This window comes from Vanacampus margaritifer, chromosome 15, assembly GCF_051991255.1.
Source record: "Vanacampus margaritifer isolate UIUO_Vmar chromosome 15, RoL_Vmar_1.0, whole genome shotgun sequence".
Taxonomy (NCBI): Eukaryota; Metazoa; Chordata; class Actinopteri; order Syngnathiformes; family Syngnathidae; genus Vanacampus; species Vanacampus margaritifer.
Window position 1 is genome coordinate 18,259,867 of NC_135446.1, and position 22,372 is coordinate 18,282,238.

Here is a 22,372-nt window from a genome sequence, read left to right on the forward strand (position 1 = left end):
GCAATCCAAGTGCAATGCTGACTTCATAGATTGTTGGCATTACTTCCCACCAGTGTCTGCGACACGTGTAAACGCGAGACAATTCACACTTGTAAGCACTGGATACGGGTAACATTATAAGTCCAGTTGGCCAGGAGACATTCACGGAAGGTTGACAGAGTTCGTGGGAACGTCTGCTCTCTTGGGAACAGTTAGACTTAACAGGTCTTCCTTTGAAATGCGTTTGATGTTTCTTTAAGCAGGGTTACCCACATTGTCAAAACAGTTAATTATTCAGCTTGGACACAGCATATAAAACTTGATTTCCAATGTTAAATGGTACTCAGATGGACTATGAGACAACGCAGCAAACAGCGTTTCTCCCGGCTGCATCGTTTTCACCATTGGACAATTTCGGTCTTACGTCACAATTACATCACAGGTCAAAATGGCGGTCTTACTCGGTGAAAGGATGCTCTCCAGTCATTGAAAAGCAGTGGACTTTGAATCGTAATTTGATTTGTGAGGATCATTTTTGATTTCATGTTTACCTCAAGTTAATTCATCTTGCCATTCAATCTGATATGTTTCACCTGTTCAAAATAATTCCACATTCTACATTTTCGACCCACAAACATTTAAATGTTTTCCATTCTCGATTCAAAATGTTTATCTTATTCAGTTCACCTTGGGAATGCTGTTAAAAATTCCCATAATTCTCACATACCAAAAATTCCACATTTTGACTCGCATATAGCCCATTTTCACTTAAAAAAAATCATTCAGTATCATTCCACATTATTCAGTTTGTGTATTTTCACCATTGCATTCAAGATCTTTATGTATCATTTAATATAATTCCAAATATTTTAATACCATTTGTCATGTGTTGATTCTGCACGGTGTTTTTGTATAGTACTGATGGTTTATATTATTGTAATGTGATAGTATGGTGGATTGTCAGGTAAATCTCAGGTACCAAATACAAGTCCCTCCTCCACTGTGTAACAATAATGCAGAATCCCATTTGTTATAGGTGGGTAAAAGATTGACATAAGACAAAAAAGAAGTACTCTGCTGGTGTGAAATAAGTTTTGAACCTCCAAACAACTCTCAAACAACGTTCACATCACATTTGAAATAAGCCTGAAAGTTGACGCCTATTTTTAACCCCAGCAAAACGTCGTCGTCTGTGATTTGCCAGAGCCATTGACGCAGGCCGTATTGTCCTTTCAACAATTGGTCGAGACGCCTGTCAATGTTTGTCACTCACAATAGTCGACCAATCAAACACCGCCTCGGGCGCTTTGAGCCAACCTACTCCACGTGACGTGTTTGATCACGTGTTGTTTGTGCTGTGGCCCGTAGACTTGTGTACAGGCGGAGAAGAGAGCGCGAGTTGCTAACAACTAGCACGAGAAACACGATTGAACATGGCCATGCTGCACGCGGTAGGCTTCAGTTCTTAAAACAAGACCGAAGTGCAATAGCTGTTTGCTGGCACGAGGTTGAAAGAACACTTTTTTTGACTGAAAAAAGAAGAAGAAAAAAACAGCCGCTCGGCGAATAGTACAAATCTGAGCCGTCCATTTAGCTGGCCTAGCCGGACTCGAAGAGCGACACAAGAATGGGGTAGTGGGCCACTTGGATTAGCTTGTAAGTAAAGTGACCTTTGAGTGTGCTCTGCGATGGCAAATTTAACAAATTATCAGGAAGGCAAGTTGATGCTGGAAATGCAGCAGAGGAACGTGGGGTCCAAATCTGCCGACGCAAACGCAGAGTGCTCGGTCAGGGAACCCCCTTCCCCGTTAATTAACATCACCGGCGGCGGAGGAGGAGGCTTTCATTCCCATTTGTTGCCGCCCTCCTACCACCACCACCTTGAGGCGTATCACTACGACCTGGCGTCGCATTTTCACCATCTCTCCGCGGACGTCGCCGAGTCCCCGGGCAGAAAGTCATCGTCCCCGGTGGAGCACGGCGCCACCAGCGGCGGCGGCGGCTTGTCAAACCCACCGGACGCAGTGGACGACATTCGAAAGTGTGGCTACATGCGCAAGCAAAAGCACGGGCATAAGCGCTTCTTCGTGCTGCGCGCCTCCAGCCACTTGGGCCCCAGCCGCCTGGAGTACTACGACAATGAGAAGAAATTCCGGAGCAGCTTGCGTGGGGGAACCGGACCCGTGGGCCCATCCTCGCCCAAGAGGGTGATTTACCTCTACCAGTGCTTCACTGTCAACAAGAGGGCAGACTCTAAAAACAAATACCTCATTGCCCTTTGCACTAAGGATGACAACTTTGCTATTGTGGCGGAAAACGAGCAGGACCAGGAGGACTGGCACGTCGCCATAAGTGAGTTGATGAACGAAGGCAGAAGGGGGCATTTGATCACCGATGATCTGGATGATGGATATGGCACGGTCACCCATGGCACTGTTTTCAAGGAGGTGTGGCATGTGAATGTCAAACCCAAAGGACTTGGTCAAACTAAAAACCTCACAGGCTTGTATCGCCTATGCCTCTCATCCAAAACCCTTCACCTGATCAAGTTGAACTCTGAGACCCCCTGCGTGAACCAGCACCTGATGAATATCAGGCGCTGCGGAAACTCCGATAGCTTCTTTTTCATCGAGGTGGGCCGCTTTTCGTCGATTGGGCCGGGGGAAATATGGATGCAGGTGGATGACTCTGTCGTGGCTCAGAAAATGCACGAGACCCTCTTGAAAACCATGAAGGCCCTGAAGGCATATGTGGAGATCAGGCCCAGGAGTAAAAGCCAGTCATCGGGCTCCAACTCCATTCCGTTTGTCACCACGCACCGCCACTTGAGTAACCTGCCGCCGAGCCAAACGGGCCTGCAGCGACGCTCCAGGATGGAGTCGGTTGTGGGAACTCCGCCATCCAGTAAGAGCTCCGGCGCCAGCGGTTACCGCTTCCGCACATCCAGCGAGGGCGAGGGGACCATGAGCAGGCTGTTTCGGTCCACCACAGGGAGCCTGGTCCACCTTAACACCGGGCGTCATCATCTTGGCCGCGCCGATGGGGACGTGGCCGGTTATAGTGGAGTGGCGACGGGAAACGCCGGCACGAGCACTGGAGGCGGGCGTCATGTGCGGGCCATCCCAGGGTCATCAGCCTCTACTTACCATGCCCGCTCCGCTTCCCTCCCAGTCTCGCACCCGTTCACCACCAGCCCTGTCAGCGTGTCCTCCAGCAGCGGCCACGGTTCTGTCTCAGACACCCTTACCCGCCCATCCAGCGCTTCAATATGCGGCTCTCCATCCGACGGCGGCTTCAACTCTTCTGACGAGTACGGATCCAGCCCCGGCGACTTCAGGTACTTCCGGGTGCGCAGCAACACCCCCGATTCCCTGGGCAACACCCCGCCAATCAAAGAGGAGAACTGCCTGAGTGACTACATGGCCGTGGGCTTCAACAGGGAGGTGTTCGGCACCAGCGCCGGTTCCGGCAACACAAGCGGCGCCAACACACCGCGAGATGAGAGCACATCAACGACTGAGGATGAGCGTTTTTTTTCGTCGCAGAGACGGAGGAGAAGCGGTGGGCCCGGAGTAGCCGTCTATCAAAAAATGACTCAAACCAGTTTTCCGTTAGAAGAGGGGGCCTTTGGCTTTGGCGGCACCTCCGCCGAATGCAGCCAGCAGAGCCGACCCTCCACCTTACATCCCCTGTTGTCCTCCACCAAGGAGGATAGCGGCTATGTGCCCATGATGTGGGGCGTGGCTCCGTCCCCGAGGGACACTTCCCCTGACTACATGCCCATGCATCCTGGCTTTCATCCCGTTTCTCACTCCCACCAGTTCCAGAGCCCAACTTCGGGTCCCCGCTCGGCCAATCCCCAGTCGCAGTCGTCCACTGATGCCCACGGCTACATGATGATGCTCCCAGGATACAGGGCCGGCTCTCCCACCCCGGTGCAGGCCTCCCTCAGCCCCCATAGCGGCTCCAGCACGGCAGGCGCAAGAGGGAGTGATGGCGTAATGGAGAGACCTGTGAATGCAGAGTACATGGACATGTCGTGCAGCAGCAGCAGGGGCCAAAAGCTGAACGGCAGCAGTGGGTCCTACGGCTCTGAAGGCCCCTGGAGGCCCTTATTCAGCCCTTATTGCTCCCTCCCTCGCTCCTACAAGGCCCCCACCAGAGAGAATGATGAGAAGGAGTGCGACTACTATGTCCCAATGGCTTCTTTCGCCAAACCAGTCAACTCATCAGGTGCTGCGGCTTCCTCAGTCGCACCTGAGAGGAGGGGCGCCAGCGGTGGTTGCACCTCCACACCCTCACACCCGCCCCCACCTTACAGCGCTCACCACACGACAGCCGCAATGGCTGACCGGCGCGTCGTGAGACCCAACCGCCTCCCTTTAGGCAGGAGGAGTTTCCACGGTCTGCCGCGAGTCGGTGAACCCGCCACCTCATCAACGGTTAAATCCACCTCTGCCCCCAAGGCCGGGGGTTCGACCGGCAGGCCCCCGAGTCCCGGAGAGTATATCAACATCGACTTTGGTGATCATTACCCACGCCAACAGGAGCCCCCTGCCTACCCTCTTCCCACCAAGAATGAAGCCTCCACCCGCCGCCGAACCCCCCCCTTACCCCAAACCAGCCAGGACTACATGAGCATGGAGGCTCGTCGTGACGATCAAGACGGCGATGGGTATCTGGGTAAGAGCCAGTCACCCAGACCCAGCCTTGTGGCGCCCTGGAACCCGCCCAGCTATATCCGACCCTTGCCTAGCAATCCTGGCGCTCCGCCCTCCGCTGGGGTCCATGCTGGAGGTCACTGGAGGTCAACAGGCGACTACACTGATATGACGTACAGCACGAAGGGTGACAGGACTGAAACGAGCCCCACTGACATGCTGCAGCATCTCTGCATAATGGAGGGATGCTATGGTCTTGGGGCCTCCTCTTCCACACCCCCCATGTTGCCGCCAAGGAACCCAGCAAGGGCACCAGCGCACCCCCTGGAGCCGAAGGTCGTCCGAGCCGACCCTCAAGGCAGGAGGAGACACAGCTCGGAAACCTTTTCCTCCACCTCCTCCTCGAATTCAACACCCTCAGGGGGGGCATCCTCCGCGGCCCCCCCGACGCCGGCAGACCCTGCGACCTCAAACGCACCGGAAGGCCAGGCTTCCAAATGCGCAGACTTGGCATCCTTCGACAGAGTGTGGATGTCAGTGGAAAGCTGCGGGGAACTGCCAGTTGACCAAGCCCAGGTCGGCGCATCAGACCCGGTCACAGCAACCAGCACCTCAGTGGCGTCCACCACCACCACCACCACGACCAGCAGAATGTACGAAAGCAACATGTCTGTGGGATACCAAAATGGCCTCAACTACATCGCCTTGGAGGTGCGAGATGACAAGAGCTGTGTGGACGCAACCACGTCGCCGGGTGTCAGCGAGCCATCCGCAGTGCCAGAGGACGGGAAATAATCCGATGGCATGTCCATGACAACCAACGGTGAGTACACGCGTGCGTGCGTGCGTGCGCGTGCCTGCCTGCTTGTCAAATGTAAATATTCTTCTTTGTGTGTAAAAGGAAGACAATTTAAAATGTGGGCCCTGGAGTGTTTTTTTCTTTTTCTTTATAAGACTAAAATAATCCTTTGTGTTCTGTGCTATTATTAGTTCAAACTTGCTCTTGCTCTTCCTCCAGATGTAGTTGCTCTATTTTGGCTCTTGAAAGTGCTTAAGCTTGTCAAGATTAGAGAATCGCTGACATTTTTTTTTTAAGCATCTGGACCCGCTGCCCCTGTTTGCGTGTGTGTGCGCTCCTTTGTGTGCCTTATGTGGCATAGAAAACGATAATGACATTAATTTATTGCCTGTTGGCATCAGGTGATATCAACTGTCACTGAGTGGCTAAAATGTCCTGTATGTCTGGCACATATGGGACAACAAAAATTTGAACCACCAATACAAATAAAGATACACTAATACAAAAACGGTTGAATATCAATTTCAAATTGGAAAATTAAGACTACTATTCTATGAGACGGGAGTGTGCACTGACACTATCTGATTGTTTTTAAAATTGATTATCCTATTGATTAATCTATTAATTCCCCTTCCCACCCCCATTAAATAAAACAAAAATAAATCTACTAAAGTTGGACGTAAGTTAAATTGAGTGGATATAAGTGCTCATAATGTATTATCTTTTATCAGGGATGTGATTTTTCCGCTAATTCGCGGAATTCCGCTTTTTTTATCCCCCCCCCCCAAAAAAAAAAATCGATTTTTTTTTTTTTTTTTTGTAGTAGTAGTTCATTGTGTATGCACATGACTCCGACAGATAACATCTTCTGCTATAACAAAGACATTTGTGGTATGCTCTAATATGAGTTACTTTTCATTTGGTCATGATACAATTATTTGTTCATGAAATTTGAACTCTTCAACATTATTTATGTGTTAACTTAGTAATCACATTAGTTAGATATGATGATATTCTCAGTGATAGTTTTTAAAAGCAAAGGCAGTCCAATGTTTTTGAATGTGACTGATTTTGAGTTGACTAAAACTGCCATTTTATATGGGATAGTTCAATATACATTGAAAATTTATGCTGTTGTTTTGTCTATTTCTTTGTCATGTGAGTGCATTGAAAGTACTTAAAAACGGCCCCCAGACCCCCGGCTAAATTTTCAGATAATTTCACTTTGGTCAAATCACATCCCTGCTTTTATTCCTATGACGGGGGGGGGGGGGGGGTAAAAAAATGTATTGACAATATTGTTATATTATCTCACTATTCTAAACATGACATTCTAATATTACATTTGAGGAATATGAGGTAGGCAGCAAAATCCAGACGTTTTTCTCATGGGGCGGCCATTTAGCTTGCTGTCAACTGAAGATGACATCAATGTTGCTCAGGTTACAACCAATCCCAGCTCGGCTTCAGACAACAGGTGAGCTGTGATTGGTCGTTGCCTCAGACCTGAGCAACATTGATGTCATCTTCAGTCGACAGCACGTGGCAAACTATTATTGTCAAGAAATGTTTAAGGTTGACGTCCACTTTAAACACCAACAAAATCATGATTAGCATTAGCGTGCTAGCAATTACCACTTAAGGTAACCAAACACTAACTACCATCTAGTTCACACATACACCATAGTATAATCTACATTACACATGTAAAAATCATTTAAAGACGAAGTTTCACAATTATTCCGTGAGCTAGCTGTTAGCTGCATAACTGCCTGTTTCTGTCTTCTTCTGGCCACGTTTAGTGCGAGACTGCCCTCTACTGGTTAAGTGAAGAACACCTCAAACTGAGTGGCAGGTGATATTTTGGAATAATTATAGCCCAAGTGCTTTTTAGGGAGTTCAGAACTTCCTTTCCTGTGTTTTGGGTAAGCTCAATGTGCTGTGTATCGTCTTTAATAAAAGTCAGTTAGCGTTTTTAAGTAGACAAATAACATCACAGCCGCCATTGCAATACTGCATACGTCTGCAAAAAAAAAAAAAAAGAGACCCAAACATGGTTTCTCGGTTGCGTTTGCGTCGTCGTCTCCTTCCTCCTCTAGTTGAGTTCACTTCTTCAGCAAATGTGCGATTTGGGCAGGAGTCAGGGTTGTCCGAGCACCGGCTGACTCGCGCACAGCACCCGTCACGGCGTGCATGGCGAGCCACCACCGCCGACGTTTTGATGTCATAATTGGGACGACGTGTCATGGCAACGCAGCGGGGACGGGAGGAGAGGCATCACCTCTCAGGAATGCGCTTCCTTTCAGCCGTGGCGCGGATGTGAGGGCAGCACACCTGCTTCGTTTACACCGGGGTGGCGGGTTGCTGCATCCGGAGCGCAGTGACAGCGGTGGGAAGCTGCCCTTTTCTTCGGCGGAGTGGATACGAGGTGGGAAAGGGTTAACCGGAGTGCGCCGTGGGTTGCGGTGGGCAGGGGGCGTCGGCGAGGTCAAGAGGGATGTGAGAGAAAGTTGTACCAGGCTGCTCTTTTTGCTCTCGCATTGCCACCTACGCGGCCAGCCGCCTTCTATATTTACACATCTATTTCCAGGCTGATGTGAATTTATGGGCGTGCTCGTAACAAGACCCCCATTTCCACTCGGGGGTTCTCTCAAGGGGCCTAACATGTTGGCTCACACACATTAGAATGATCTGTCATAATATACAGTGCATGTAAGTGTGTATATATTCAACATATTGGGGCTGCCACAAACGATTATTTTGCAACTAATCAGTGGACAGTAGTCGCGATTAGTCAGCTAATCGAATCATACACTCTAAAAACAGTTGGGTCAAAAGTAACCCAATTATGGGTCGAAAATGGACCGACTTTCTGGGTTGTTTTATACAAAATGACCCCTCGTTATTTTTTTACCCAAGTCAAGGATTTGACCAATTTTTAAGAGTTGTTTTACACGAAAAGACCCGTTTGTGGACTCAAAGTTGGACCCAAGCAGAGGATCGATTCATTTTTGACCCAAATGTGTTCTCAATAAGACACATTTTTATCCATATAAAATTATCCCAAATTGTCTCACTGTACTGTATATCATAAAAAAAATACTTTTTTTTTTTTTTTTAAATAAACATTTACCCATACCTCTGTTATAGAGAAAGGCGTATTTACATTCCAACATATTAAATGTCTGACGTTGGAAATTTGAATAATTAAGTACCTTGTTTCTAGGGATTCTTGGTGTGTAGAGAACATCAGCAAAAGTTAGCTAAAAGCAGCAACAATTGTTGGCGCTATCACGACGGAGCACTCCAAAAATGCAGTAATATGCTGACATCCGCGCCTTTGTCACTTTTATTTTGAAGTTGTTCCCAGCAGCGTATCGCACCGCGGCCGCCGAATTGACTCTTTTGAGCCAACTTTTGCTACCGACGTCAACAACACTACGTCGTCCTGAAGTTCCAATCGCTAATTAAAGACGCTAAAGAACCTACTTAATTACGCTGATATTTTGCGGGTTTGCATTAAGTCATTTTATTGGACTCTGTTGCTAACACTACTATTATTTGTTATTATCGCCATTAATTAGCCTTGCTAGATTAGCAGACGTTGAACTAGAATTGGATTAAGTTTGACTTTGCCAGAACAACAAAGCTCTGATTGGTCGAGAATTAGGAAAGTGGGGCGGTCCAAACTGTCAGGTGGGCCTGGTCCGTCACACGCTCCCTCGTCCACCGCACAGTTTGCGTTTCGCCTTTACTCGGCGAGTCCGGCCTACCGTGCAGGCGGGCTTGCCGGCATTCCAGCAGTGCCGCCTGTCAAATTGTCCGTATTGTGGCATCCCGCTCGCATTGTTGTCACACAAAAGCCTCGCTTTCAGTGGGATAACTCAGCTGCATGGCCGCCATCGCCGGGGTCACACGGGGCCGCCCGGCACGAGCCAAAGTCCGCCGGCCACATTCACTCATTTACCAAAGATGTACATGACTCACAAAAAGTTCCAAGTGTTGTGATTCCCGGTGAAATTTCAGAATGAGCCGGTAATGCACTATAACCTTTCCAGATGAACTTAATTTGACCTTCTCTTGTACTCGCTCGGTGTTTGAGTACTTCTTGCTCTACTCAGAGGAGAAGTGACCACTCGAGTGTCGTAGTGTCTTGGGCCGGTTGAAATTAAGAAAGACAAAACACCTGTTGTGAATTTTACACGTTGAAGAATGGCAAGCTGTGCCCAAAAATTGATTCTCATAAAAATCGCGATTCTCATTTAGATTCAGAATCGATTTTAAATGTCCTGACATCGATTTTATTCCAATTATTTTATACTGTCTTGCCCTTGTTTGTGTGCGCCTTTATTGGGAGCACTGTTCATGTTGTACACGATTTGGCCACTTAGGGGCAGTGTGGTTCCGCTCGTTCTGATACACTGTTAAGTTGTAGCCACATAGAAGCAAAAAGTCATGATCAAGTTATTCCAATAAAAGTTTTTTTTTTTTGCGGTATAGGATGTTAAGATGCTTCTCTGTATACATTCCTGAAGCGTTTTGTATGAATAGTCGTCGTTCTTTTGAGTGATAAAAGTGCCACGAGTACCGCGCTAATTAGCATTAGCGGGGCAGACTGGAGTAGATCATGACAATTCTTTGCATATCTATAAATTGAAACAGAAATCATTGTCAATCAAATCATTTTCAATTTAAAAGCGTTCAGAATCGACGTTCAGACCCAAAAATCGGAATCAAATTGTGAGACAGTCAAAGATTCCCAGCCCTAATACACGCACACACACACACACACACACACACACGCACACACACTTAGTTTCCGTCAAGTGACGTGGCTAACCTGTTTGTTTGTGTGTCCTCACAGACTGAGCGGCGGCGGAGGCGGGTGACCTTCTGGATGCAGAAGACAACAAGAAGATATTGACAGGAAAAGGCTTGCATATTTTTCATTCATTTGATTTGAACTGTCTCACATTTTGTTTTATATGCAAATCTTCGCAGTTTGTGTCAGTTTTAGTGATATGGAGCATCCCTAGTTTTTACCCATCCAGCCTCGCTATGGTACCGTACAGTTATTACGTTGTGGACAGAGTTGTTGTAGAGAATGTGTATATATACAGTATATCTATTTTTTTGGTCCTCTTTGGATGCGCTTGTTCACTTGACCTAGAATGGCTTCCTGGTCCCAAACAGGAAGAAAAATTTCCTTTCGTACACTTGCACATATTATTTATTTTAGGTTCGAATAGTTCCGGTACATTTCTTAGCTCCCCGGGCTAGGGAGGAATTAGCGCGCTTTCATCCGACGACTGAGGCGTTTGTTTTATTTTCATTTGTTGAGTTGTTTTTTGGATAACATTCTCCGTTTTACCTCATGCGATGCACGGTACAGTGCCTCGCAAGGAATGCACACGCACTACTCGCGCAGCCCAGGGTAGACCCCCCACCCCCCCTGGGCTTCCCCCCCCCCCCCCACACACACACACTTTGCCCCTGACAAATCTTTCTCAGCAGCGCGTGATGCACACACCACACACACACGACACATGCTTCCGGGTGACGTCAAGGCGTTTCCAGTAACTCTAATACACACGCACGCACGCACGAAACGCAGTGCCAGTCAGAACTCGCCGCCCCCCCCCCCCCCCCCCCCCCGCTCTCGCACCCAAGCGCACACCGGCGTCCGTGTTTAGCGTTTCCCGCCACTCTCCCAGTTGTTCCCACAGCGGAGATGTGTGCTTGAATGCAAGACGACTGAGCTTTTTGCTTCTCTTTTCTTTGTCGCTCATATTTTTGGTGTGTGTGCGAGGGGACACACAAGGTCATCTTGGCGGTACCAATTAGATTTTTTTCGCCCACGTGGCTGGTTATAAAAGTCCGTTCCAAAGTCCACTTTGGAGATGCGCTTTCTGTTCATGTATGTGGTCTTTTTTTTTTCTTTTTTTTTTACATAGCAAGAGTGCAATTTTTTTTTTCATTTAATCAGCATCCTTATTTATTTTTTATTTAAACGTTTTATCACGTGACAGTATTTCAAATGGATCGAACAAACATCCACCTCACAAGTGTCCTCATGTTCAGAAATGGCTGGAAACAATGAAGCCTCGTTTAATTTTTATAGTCAAGAGAGAACTTAAAAGGGAAGTCAACCTCAACATTTTCTTTCAAATGTGTGCGTATGAGCCCCCACTTGTCTAAACACAACATTCTGGTTAATATTGCGTTTGTGGAATATGAATTAAGCCGCAAAATCCTGCCATTTTTATCCATCTCGGGGCTGCCTTTTTGCCACAGTTGCTTAAGGCCTCGTTTAGAAAAATAAATATATTTTCATAAAATATTGCAAATATTTCATTGAAAATCCAACAGTTTTTTTTTTTTTAATCAATATTAGGTGGTGGCCATTTTTCTACTTACTGTTGAGTGAAAATGACATCACAGTTGCTCAGGTCTCAACTGTGATGTCATTTTCAGTCGACAGCAAGTGGCAAAATGGCCGCCCCCTGAGATGGACAAAAACGGCTGGAATTTGCTCCTTAATTCATATTCCACAAACGCAATATCAATAAGAATGTTGTGTTTGGATTAGTGGGGCTGCATAAAATAATGTTGTAAAGAACATTTTGGGGTTGACTTCCCATTTAACTGCATCCTTATGCAATCATTGTTTCCCTATTTTCCGTTATTTGTATTTTATTTGACACCAGAATAGCGTTGCTATTTTTTTTTCTTTTTCTGCGGTGTCCAGGCAACCTGCAAACGTAAACAAAGCGATACATGCCTGGTTGTTGTTATTTTTTTGGCGGCATTTTGCAGTTATTTGTATTAAGAAATTGGTTATTTTTTGTAACTATACTACAGTTAATTTGCTGCTGTTTAGTACAGTTCAGGTTGAATAGTGGGCCTCGGTTCCGAGGCGTATCACCTGTTACCGGTGTTCTGTTCCCACTTGAATGCTGTTTGTTCATTAGCCTTACAGAAAAGAGTTCAATAGCGAGTTCAATAGCGGGGAGGCGTTTCTCCTTCGTAAATCCTCTATTTGGAAAAATAAACCTCACAGATTCTCCTGTAAATAAGGAGAATTTGTGGCGCTTTTTTTTCCCCCATGCGGTCGTTCTTCATTTTCTTTGCTGTCTCATGGAGGGAATGTGGTCGGCGGTTTCCCGGAGGCCGTTTGAGCATCAGCATAATGTTTATATTGTTCAAACCTTTGTTTTCCATAGAGCTATTGCAATAAAAATGTTCATGTTCTGCACTTGCGTTTACGTGAGTTTATTCTTCTGTCCACCGCGTGAACGTCACTAATAATAATTCCATGAGCAAATGAATATTCAAGTATTTTTAACCCAAGGGTCTCGACAATCGCGGCCCGTTTATCCAGCGCAGGTGACCTGCCCAGGGTCCCAAAGTTCAACTGTCAAAACAATCCAAAGTCCACTTTGGTCATGAGAGTTACTCAGCTGAGAGCGGTAAGTCTTTTTTTTTTTTCAACAAATAATCCAAATAGTCATGTTTTTGTCTCATGTTTAAAAAAAAACAAAAAAAACAATATATATATATATATATATTTTGTTCTTGTGAAGTAATCAAGTACTAACTAGTAATCAGGGACCACTTTTCCCATGAAGGCAGACGTGGGCAATCTCGGTCCTCGAGGGCCGAAGTCCTGCAGGTTTTGGAGGTTTCTCACTTCCAACACAAGCTGATTCCTATCAACAGGATTGTTATCAGGCTTAAGCAGAGCTTTCTGATGAGCTGATCATATATCAGCTGTGTTGGAAAAGGGCAACATGCAAAACCTGCAGGACTCCGGCCCTCGATGCCCACCTCTGCATGAAGGTGTGCAAGTGTGCTGCCACCTGCTGCTCATGGAGTTACATGTCTTATCGATTCAAACTTAAAAAAATTGTTTCCCGGCCTTCGTTGAAGATGAGGGAAATGATTAGGTTTCAGAGGACAAACGTTTGGTCATTGTGTTTATTTCAGTCTTTCGCTTATAACAACTTCGGAATACCATAACAGAAACATAACAAAAATAATACATTTGAGTCGTACCCCAGCTTGACAAAAAATAAAAAGTCACAGGAAAATGCCTCCTACAAATGCTGCACAACTTAAATTGTCAAATTGAGTGCGAAATTTGGAGGTTTTTGGTGCAAGAACTCAGGCCCTCTTATTTTTTTACAGCAAAGCCCAACACCTGCGAATGTTAAGAAACAAAACAAAACACATGACATGTTTTTTTGTAACAAGAAGCAAAGATTTTAATTGAAATGCTGTGAAACATTTCCCCCGATCATCAGACAAATCCCCTCAATTTAGATTTATTAATTCTACAAATTGAATACAAAAGGTTTAAGTGATTTTAATATCATACACACTTGTCACAGGGAAAATGGCTTTGACTGTGCTCAGTAGTTTGTTTTTTGGCGAAATGCATGACCTTAAAACACCCACTGCCAAGTAACCTCTTTTTAAAAAAAAATTTTTTTTTTAGAAATATATATTTATTATATATATATATAAAATACTGTTTTCATTCATAAAAGCCTTACTTTGTACAATATCTGTGTGTTTGCGTGAGTGAGTGTAAGCGAACTAAACCTTAAAAATGCTCGTTACCAATTCAAGACCTAATACGCTAATAATAAAAGGTGTTTTACACAATATACACATTTTATTACTTACAAAAAGAAAGAAAGCAGAGTTAGCAGGCGGGTTTGCAGCAGGGTTAGTAAACCACCACGTGTCACGATGGACGTAGAAATAAGGAGGAAAGAGGAAGACAAAAAGTGGTCAAAATAAAGACAGTCAGTCTCACAAAGGAAAGCTCCTAGTCAGTGCATCTCGCATCTTGGATGTCCCGAAGTCAAAGTGCCCGTTTGGTTACCACGGAGAGCTTCATCCGCACCCTCCTCATCGAGAAGAAAAGAAAACAAGAAAAAGCACGTGTAGAAATGGAAGAACGCCTGGGTCACATTAAAAGTGACCCTTTTTTTTTTTTTAGCAGGGGGAAAAGGGGGTGAAAAATGTATGTTTGCTGTCACACATTCATCATGGCACCGTTTTGTGGATATATTTTTTTCTGCTTTTGTTTTGAGGTACTTAGGAACAAAGCAATAAAATTCTTTTTGTCAGTTTTTTTCTTAAGCTGTGTTGCACAGTAGCACCATTGTTTTGACTTGAAGAAAATGCACCAATGGAATTCCACCAGTTGCCGCCACACCCCATCTTCACCTTTAAACCTGTATGACCCCCTTCGTCCAATCAGCATGGTCGCTGTGCGCCGTTACGTCCTCTTCATGCAGACCACGCAGCGGCTGACGCGTGTCCGCAGGTTGCCCGCCTTCAGGGTCTCCGACTGGGGCTTGCTGTGAGGGCAGAGGTCAAGGTCAAGGTGAGTGCCGGGTTTAAATGAAAACAAGTGCCCTGTTTGTATGTGTTGCTACTTCGTCTGAAGGTTCAGCATCATTTTCATGATTTCCATTAGCTTGTTTTGTGATTTGTTTTGTTCAGCGACTTGTTTTGCAATTTTCTAAATGGAAAACCGAGACACTGTAAACCAAATATGCTAACATTTGATCGTTAGTCAATCCGCTACGCAGTGTTTTTGTTATTGCTTTAGCTAATGCTAAATGTTATCTTGGTTGACAGTTCAACAACGATAAACAGGTCAACATTATCCAATTATCCAATCTTATTTCCTTCTTATTTGCAGCTATTAGAAGCTGGTTGTGCCGGTTAGCTCATAATCTGGTCACTCTAATTTTGCATTAAAGGTTAGCAATACGCTAGCGGCTTGCCAAGACAGAGTTGTTTGGATTGGTTGACCATTTTGTTGTTTGGATCTTAATTTCTTAGAGTAATGTAGCACACCAGCTAAAGTGAAAGGAAAGACTTAATGGACAGGTTGCAAAACAGTAGTAGAGTAGTAAGAAGTAGTAGTAGTAGTAGTAGTACTTCCACAAGACAGGAAGCAGAGCTCGGGATGGGGAGAGTTGCTGATGCTGAGATTGTGTTTGGAATTTACGTGGTTGAACAGGATCAGGAATGAACTCTCCAGATAGATGGCACAGACATGGGAGGTTTGGAAACAAAGCTAGAAATGCCAGTTTGGAGGGATATATATATATAGCTAGAACAGCGGTTCTTAGCCTTGTTGGAGGTACTGAACCCTACCAGTTTCAAATGCACATTCACCGAACCTTTCTTTTTTTGAAAAATAAAATCACCCCTCCTTCAAATTCAAGCCATACATTATGTATAGGGTTTACTGGTGAACAAAATGGAGAGAGTAGCCTTTTTATCGAATCTGGCCAGAAGATGTTCCTTTAGTTTCGCTAGACAGCTCAACATGGCATTGCAAATCATGCAGTTGGGATGCTGACTCCCATCACTCAGCAACTCTATATTTATAGAGCCCTTTAAAACAACCACAGCTGTCTTCTTAAGATGGAGCCAAGGGGCAGCAGATCGTAAATGAAAACGGCAGAGGCCCCAGAATTGAACCCTGCGGAACACCATACGTGAATTCACATTGCACATTTCTCCGACTTTTTTTTTTTTTTTGGGCTCGATATACGCAGTATGAAAGAATTGCAATAATATAGAAATCACATGACGACGTACCATCACAACAGCCGTAAATTGACTAGTGAGTACACCAAATTCCCTGCAGCTAAAGCTGGCCAACTATCAACATGAAACATTTGAGTTGGGCGTGTATCTTGACCTCCGCCGAAATCCAGGTTAAGGACCACTGAGTTATAAGAATGTTGGAAAGGCAAAGAGCAAGACCACAGAAGAGATTTATGCATGGGATGTGTGAGGATGCAGAAAAATGTAAAATGAAGATTCACAGAGGCAACTATTGAACAGAAACCCGAAGGAAAAACTTGATCGTGTTCCCCTTTCAAATATACGCCTGTACCTGAACATCTCGCTTTCGTCCACTGTGGCCAACCAGAAGCTGTAGGAGTTGCCGTAGTAGTTGCACGTCCCCCTGCCGTGGCACTCGATGAAGGGAGCGCTGCGGAACTCCTCCAGACATGAGCCAGGGGAGGCCAGGGCCTGGCCAGAGCCTTCGGCGCCGGCACTGGTGTGCTACAGAAGAAACGGTTACCGATACTTTAAATTTCATCCGAAACTATCCCTAATGCGATGTGTGATTTGTATGCCCAAATGTCCTACCATCATGAAGGAGTAACCGATCCACAGAGCTTCCCAGTTGGCGGGGCAGTTGGGAATCTGGATGGTTTGGCTGTGGACCGCGATCACCATAGCGGGAGCTTCACATACCGAGCATCTAAATGTATACAAATACACAAAGTGAGCATAGTCCTCGTCTTGAGTCTTGTTCTTTTGGTCCGTGTCCTACCGGCTGATAAAAGGCTTGATGCTCTCGCCAGTGATGGGGGCCATTGACATGGGCATGGGTTCGGGTGTGGACAGCCAGTAGGAATAGTCGTTACGGGAGGCGAAGTTGCACACGTTGTTGATGTTGCAGAACATGAAAGGCATCGTGCTGAAGCGGCGCAAACAACTGCCCGCCGTTCCTGAAGTACACCCACGGATGGTCAGTCATGTCTAACATGTTTGAAAAGATCTCCTGTCCTATTTGTTCTTACCGAGGTCTTGCCCGTGCGCCCTCTCGTTGCCCTGCACGTACAGCAGGGAGTAGCCGTCGTAGATGAGGTTGGTTCCGACCGGACAGAGTGGCACTTCCTGGATCTGGCTGTGTCGGGTGATGAGAAAGCCGTGGGCTGACGAGCCCGAGCCCGGGTTACCGGGAGCACCTTGTGGACCGTCAGAACCAGGAGGACCGGGATAGCCACGTTGACCTGCGATCAGATGACATCTTTGCAACACTATTCGATAACAACAAAAGTCTTCCAGTTGGATTGTACTCACCAGGCTGACCAGCAGGCCCGTTGTCTCCCTTCCTTCCAGGGGGGCCGCTGAATCCTGGGGGACCTTCTGGACCAGGATCCCCTGAATCACCAGGCTGACCTGAAAAACGGAGAGAGAAAACATCATGTCATTGCTTTTGAATTTAGAAGAAGCTGCAAATTAAGTCTCAGCTAACCTGGGAGCCCGTCACGTCCAGGGGAGCCTGGCAGTCCCCCAGCACCTGGCTGGCCCTGACCACCAGGGGGTCCACGTTCTCCCTTAACCACAATGGGGGCCACAGCAAAACCAGGGTCACCAGGAGGGCCTGGAGCAAAAAGATTGGTTAAAAGGTGTCTCCAAATCCGTAGTACCAACTACCATAAAATTGAGGATTTAGCTTTTCATCGTAAGACAATCTTAAATCTACTCACCTGTCGGCCCAAGATCTCCAGGGTCACCGGGAAGGCCAGAGCCACCGGGAAGTCCTGGGTCTCCTTTTGGTCCTGGTTAAGATACAAACACATATTAAGATCTGCTTCATTTTGAATTAGGAGAAGATCACTTTGTTATTTGAACAAGCAGTACCTGGGAATCCGGGAACTCCTGGCAGACCGTTGTCGCCCTTTGCGCCAGGACTACCGAGAGGGCCGGGCGGACCCTGGTGGGAGAGGTCCAAAACGGTTATATAATCTAGTAGTGACTACTTAACATTTGGTTCTTTCCATTCTTACTGAGAATCCTGGAACGCCAGGATCTCCTTTCTGTCCAGAGAAGCCTGGCTGGCCAGCAGCACCGGGAATACCTTTCTCTCCTCTCACGCCACCGCCTCCTGGGGCCCCACGAGGCCCTTGTGGGCCAGGCACACCTTCATACACAGAAGACCAGAGGTCAGATGTCATGGCAGGTCAATAATACAAAGCACAATTAGGCTTTACATTCCTTGAGGCTTCAAAATGACATCAAAGCTAAATCATCATTTATGAGATAAGAAACAAGGGTTGGGAATCGGGATACATTCAACTTAACCACAAAAACACAAACTCTGCAACTTCAAGTGCAGTACATTGATAATGATGATTGTTAACTGGAAAAATAAACAAACTCTGAATATCGACCAATGGTCTAACCTCCTCATAAATCACATTTTAATGGAAAAAATATCTGCCTCAAATAAAAACCAAATATCAAAATTTATAGAAACATGGTCTACGTATATAGAATTTTTTAACCTAATTCTGGTTACTTAATTCTGCCTGTTAGCGAGAGCCACTACATCGTGATAACTTACATTGATGTTTCTGCATTTGGCAATTTATTATTATATTATGTTATTAGTATGGGATTTTTTTTAATGGGCTTTAGGTGAACTGATGAATACACACACGCTCGCACGCACGCACGCACACACACACACACACGCACATACACATGCTCACCCACATACAAAAAAAATATATATATATATATATATATATATATATATGTGTGTATATGTATATATATATATTTAAAAAAAAAACATTTATTAATTTTTTTTAATTTATTTGGTTTTTTTAAAAAAAAAAAAAAAAAAGGAGAGCAATGATGATGTCAAATCGAATGAACAATACTGAGCTCTCCTGAGAAAGTAAGAAAAAAAAAAAAGTGCAGTACATTGAGTCATGTCGGTTCTCCCCAAATCATTAAAAGCATCTAACCTGCAGGACCTAGGCTTCCCAGAATTCCCGGGAAAAGCGGTTGAGGGTTGAAGCAAAAAAATAAATAACAAGAGGTTTAGACAGAAAACAGATATCAGAACAGAAATACAAAGCACAACTATGGCCTAATAATTATAATAAGTTGGTTATCTTCACTATCACTATGATTTTACTAGGGCTGAGTATTGATTCTAATTTCCTCACTCAATTTGATTTACATCATTTCAATCCGACATTGATTAATTATGGAACATCAATTCTTCAATATGAAGGACATGAAAACTCCACAAACATTCAATTTTGCGGTGGCAGTAATTGACACCAGCATGGATGAGATAAAAAAGGTTTTCAGAATTCTAATTCAATAATTGTAAATATAAATTAAAAGGTTTCTGAATTTGTCTAAAGGTGCAACAAGTCGGGTCTTTCATAAATGTAAGAAAATACTTTTAAATGCATGTGAGCAGTAAATTTCAAGAAAACAGTAAGGTGCAAAAAATGTGGAAAATCTATTTAATAGCGATTATTGAATTATTATTATTATTATTATTATTTACCCAGCCCTAGATTTTACTATAGCCTCAAATTCCCCAAATCCATCTTGTGTAGCCTCCTAGAGGTCAATAATCAGGCACAGAGTGACAACAATTGTGTATTGTAAATGTCATTTTCCATTCTATGCTGTTTCATGCACTATTCCAAGTCATGTTAGTGAGTCAAGGATTTGGGATTTGGAGGCACGAGCAAACAATTACACGTTACATTACTGATTCCATTTTCCAGGTGAGTTAGTCACACTGTGAGTGTTTCTGTGCACAAATTAAATGAAATGCATATCACATTCTTCGTGTAGTGTTTGATCCTGATGACATGCTATTCGTGTGTGTTTAAAACCTTTTTTCCCTCTGCAGAGAAACCCAAACTGTGCTTACTTCTTCAGGACGTACGACTGTTACCATCAGTGTGCATTGAAAGTGAAACAGGAGCGGCATTAGGAAGGATCACAATGACAGAATGCACTGATTTGCAAACTTCCTCTGCATCAGAGAAAGAGGGGTGGAGTTCAAGCTCTAACAGTGACTGTGAGGAGGAACGTGCATTAAAGTCTGGACGCCGTCCATCTGACCTGCTGGACCTGCGGTGGGCGGCACCGAGCATCATCACGAGGAGGGACGAGGCCACGCCGCGGGAGGAGGAGGTAAAACGTCACAGCAAAAGCAAAACAAAACAAAACGGGCTTTCGAGCTTGGCAATGTATGGTCAAGCCTTCACATGAGTTCCAGAAAGGGTCATAAGACCCCAGCAGACAACATTCATGCACTGTTTGATGATGATTGGCGGAATAAAAGGAACTCAGGACAGCAAAGCCAGATGAAACCAACACGCGGCTCAACTCCTCATTGTAAAGACGACAATTTATCAGTCTAATTTGTGCACTTGCTTCAGTGTGTTTGACGCCAAAAGGTCGTCGTTCCACGCCAAATCATTCAAAAGAAATCTGGACATTTTAACCAAGAAGATTTTGATTTGAATGAAACTTGGTGTACTTGTTGATAGAAATGGCACAGCACTAAATCGTACATTTTAGGTTAATTGAAGTAGAGGTTTGAGAGCTACGGCCCGCTGAAATTTGACATTTTTGGGGGGCAAAAAGGGGCGTAGCTACCTTCCTTAAAAACTACAGGGTCAATCTTCACAAAACATTATTTATTTATTTTTTTGGGGCCCGCCGAAATTTGACTTTTTTTTTGGGGCAAAAAGGGGCGTAGCTACCTTCCTTAAAAACTACAGGGTCAATCTTCACAAAACATTATTTATTTATTTTTTTGGGGCCCGCCGAAATTTGACTTTTTTTTGGGGGGCAAAAAGGGGCGTAGCTACCTTCCTTAAAAAATACAGGGTCAATCTTCACAAAACATTATTTATTTATTTTTTTGGGGCCCGCCGAAATTAGACTTTTTTTTTGGGGCAAAAAGGGGCGTAGCTACCTTCCTTAAAAAATACAGGGTCAATCTTCACAAAACATTATTTATTTATTTTTTTTGGGCCCGCCGAAATTTGACTTTTTTTTTTGGGGCAAAAAGGGGCGTAGCTACCTTCCTTAAAAACTACAGGGTCAATCTTCACAAAACATTATTTATTTATTTTTTTGGGGCCCGCCGAAATTTGACTTTTTTTTTGGGGCAAAAAGGGGCGTGGCTACCTTCCTTAAAAACTACAGGGTCAATCTTCACAAAACATTATTTATTTATTTTTTTGGGGCCCGCCGAAATTTGACTTTTTTTTGGGGGGCAAAAAGGGGCGTAGCTACCTTCCTTAAAAACTACAGGGTCAATCTTCACAAAACATTTTTTTTTTTTTTTTTTTGGGCCCGCCGAAATTTGACTTTTTTTTGGGGGGCAAAAAGGGGCGTAGCTACCTTCCTTAAAAACTACAAGGTCAATCTTCACAAAACATTATTTATTTATTTTTTTTGGGCCCGCCGAAATTTGACTTTTTTTTTGGGGCAAAAAGGGGCGTAGCTACCTTCCTTAAAAACTACAGGGTCAATCTTCACAAAACATTATTTATTTATTTTTTTGGGGCCCGCCGAAATTTGACTTTTTTTTTGGGGGCAAAAAGGGGCGTAGCTACCTTCCTTAAAAAATACAGGGTCAATCTTCACAAAACATTATTTATTTATTTTTTTGGGGCCCGCCGAAATTTGACTTTTTTTTGGGGGGCAAAAAGGGGCGTAGCTACCTTCCTTAAAAACTACAGGGTCAATCTTCACAAAACATTATTTATTTATTTTTTTTGGGCCCGCCGAAATTTGACTTTTTTTTTGGGGGCAAAAAGGGGCGTAGCTACCTTCCTTAAAAAATACAGGGTCAATCTTCACAAAACATTATTTATTTATTTTTTTGGGGCCCGCCGAAATTTGACTTTTTTTTTGGGGCAAAAAGGGGCGTAGCTACCTTCCTTAAAAAATACAGGGTCAATCTTCACAAAACTTTTTGCAGAACATCAAAATTCAGCGGGCCGTAGCTCCCAAACTCCTGCTCCGATTAACCTCAAATTTGAAATTTTTGTGTAACTTGTGCTATCACCACCAAGTACAGCAAGTTTCATTAAAAATCCACATCTACTTGCTTTAGTGATTTGGCATAAAAAAATTAAATTTACTGTAGTTTCAGAGCGGTTGATGGTTGGGGTCTGGCTCAGCTTGAAACAAAAGAAGCAACAGAAAGAACACGAAAAAAAGTGACTCAAAGAAGACGAACAGATCACAAGTCCTCATTTTGGGGTCAGGACAATAACAAGGTAGGAAGACGTGTGAGCTACGACAGGACACAAAGTGATGATAA

At 44.7% G+C, this 22,372-nt stretch overlaps 2 protein-coding genes across 2 annotated transcripts in view; one reads left to right on the forward strand and one right to left on the reverse strand.

Moving 5' to 3' along the window:
• The first annotated feature begins 1,354 nt into the window (after positions 1-1,354).
• irs4b (insulin receptor substrate 4b) lies at positions 1,355-12,694 on the forward strand. Its single transcript, XM_077544830.1, has 2 exons — positions 1,355-5,463; positions 10,304-12,694. The coding sequence occupies exon 1, from the start codon at positions 1,668-1,670 to the stop codon at positions 5,433-5,435; it is 3,768 nt and encodes a 1,255-aa protein (XP_077400956.1). The 5' UTR covers positions 1,355-1,667; the 3' UTR covers positions 5,436-5,463; positions 10,304-12,694.
• A 704-nt stretch (positions 12,695-13,398) lies between these two features.
• Positions 13,399-22,372, reverse strand: part of col4a5 (collagen, type IV, alpha 5 (Alport syndrome)) — a 29,470-nt gene continuing 20,496 nt past the window's right edge. Inside the window, exons 40-49 of the mRNA XM_077543402.1 lie at positions 18,060-18,193; positions 17,914-17,986; positions 17,760-17,831; positions 17,525-17,653; positions 17,350-17,448; positions 17,067-17,279; positions 16,817-16,994; positions 16,630-16,744; positions 16,370-16,542; positions 13,399-14,810 (exon numbers count right to left, since the gene is read on the reverse strand). Coding sequence (XP_077399528.1) covers positions 14,729-14,810; positions 16,370-16,542; positions 16,630-16,744; positions 16,817-16,994; positions 17,067-17,279; positions 17,350-17,448; positions 17,525-17,653; positions 17,760-17,831; positions 17,914-17,986; positions 18,060-18,193 — 1,268 coding nt within the window. The 3' untranslated portion in view covers positions 13,399-14,728. The remainder of the gene's footprint in view (positions 14,811-16,369; positions 16,543-16,629; positions 16,745-16,816; positions 16,995-17,066; positions 17,280-17,349; positions 17,449-17,524; positions 17,654-17,759; positions 17,832-17,913; positions 17,987-18,059; positions 18,194-22,372) is intronic.

Bases quoted from the DNA above. Each gene is read 5' to 3' on its own strand.
- irs4b (XM_077544830.1), top strand. From the start codon at position 1,668: ATGGCAAATTTAACAAATTATCAGGAAGGCAAGTTGATGCTGGAAATG.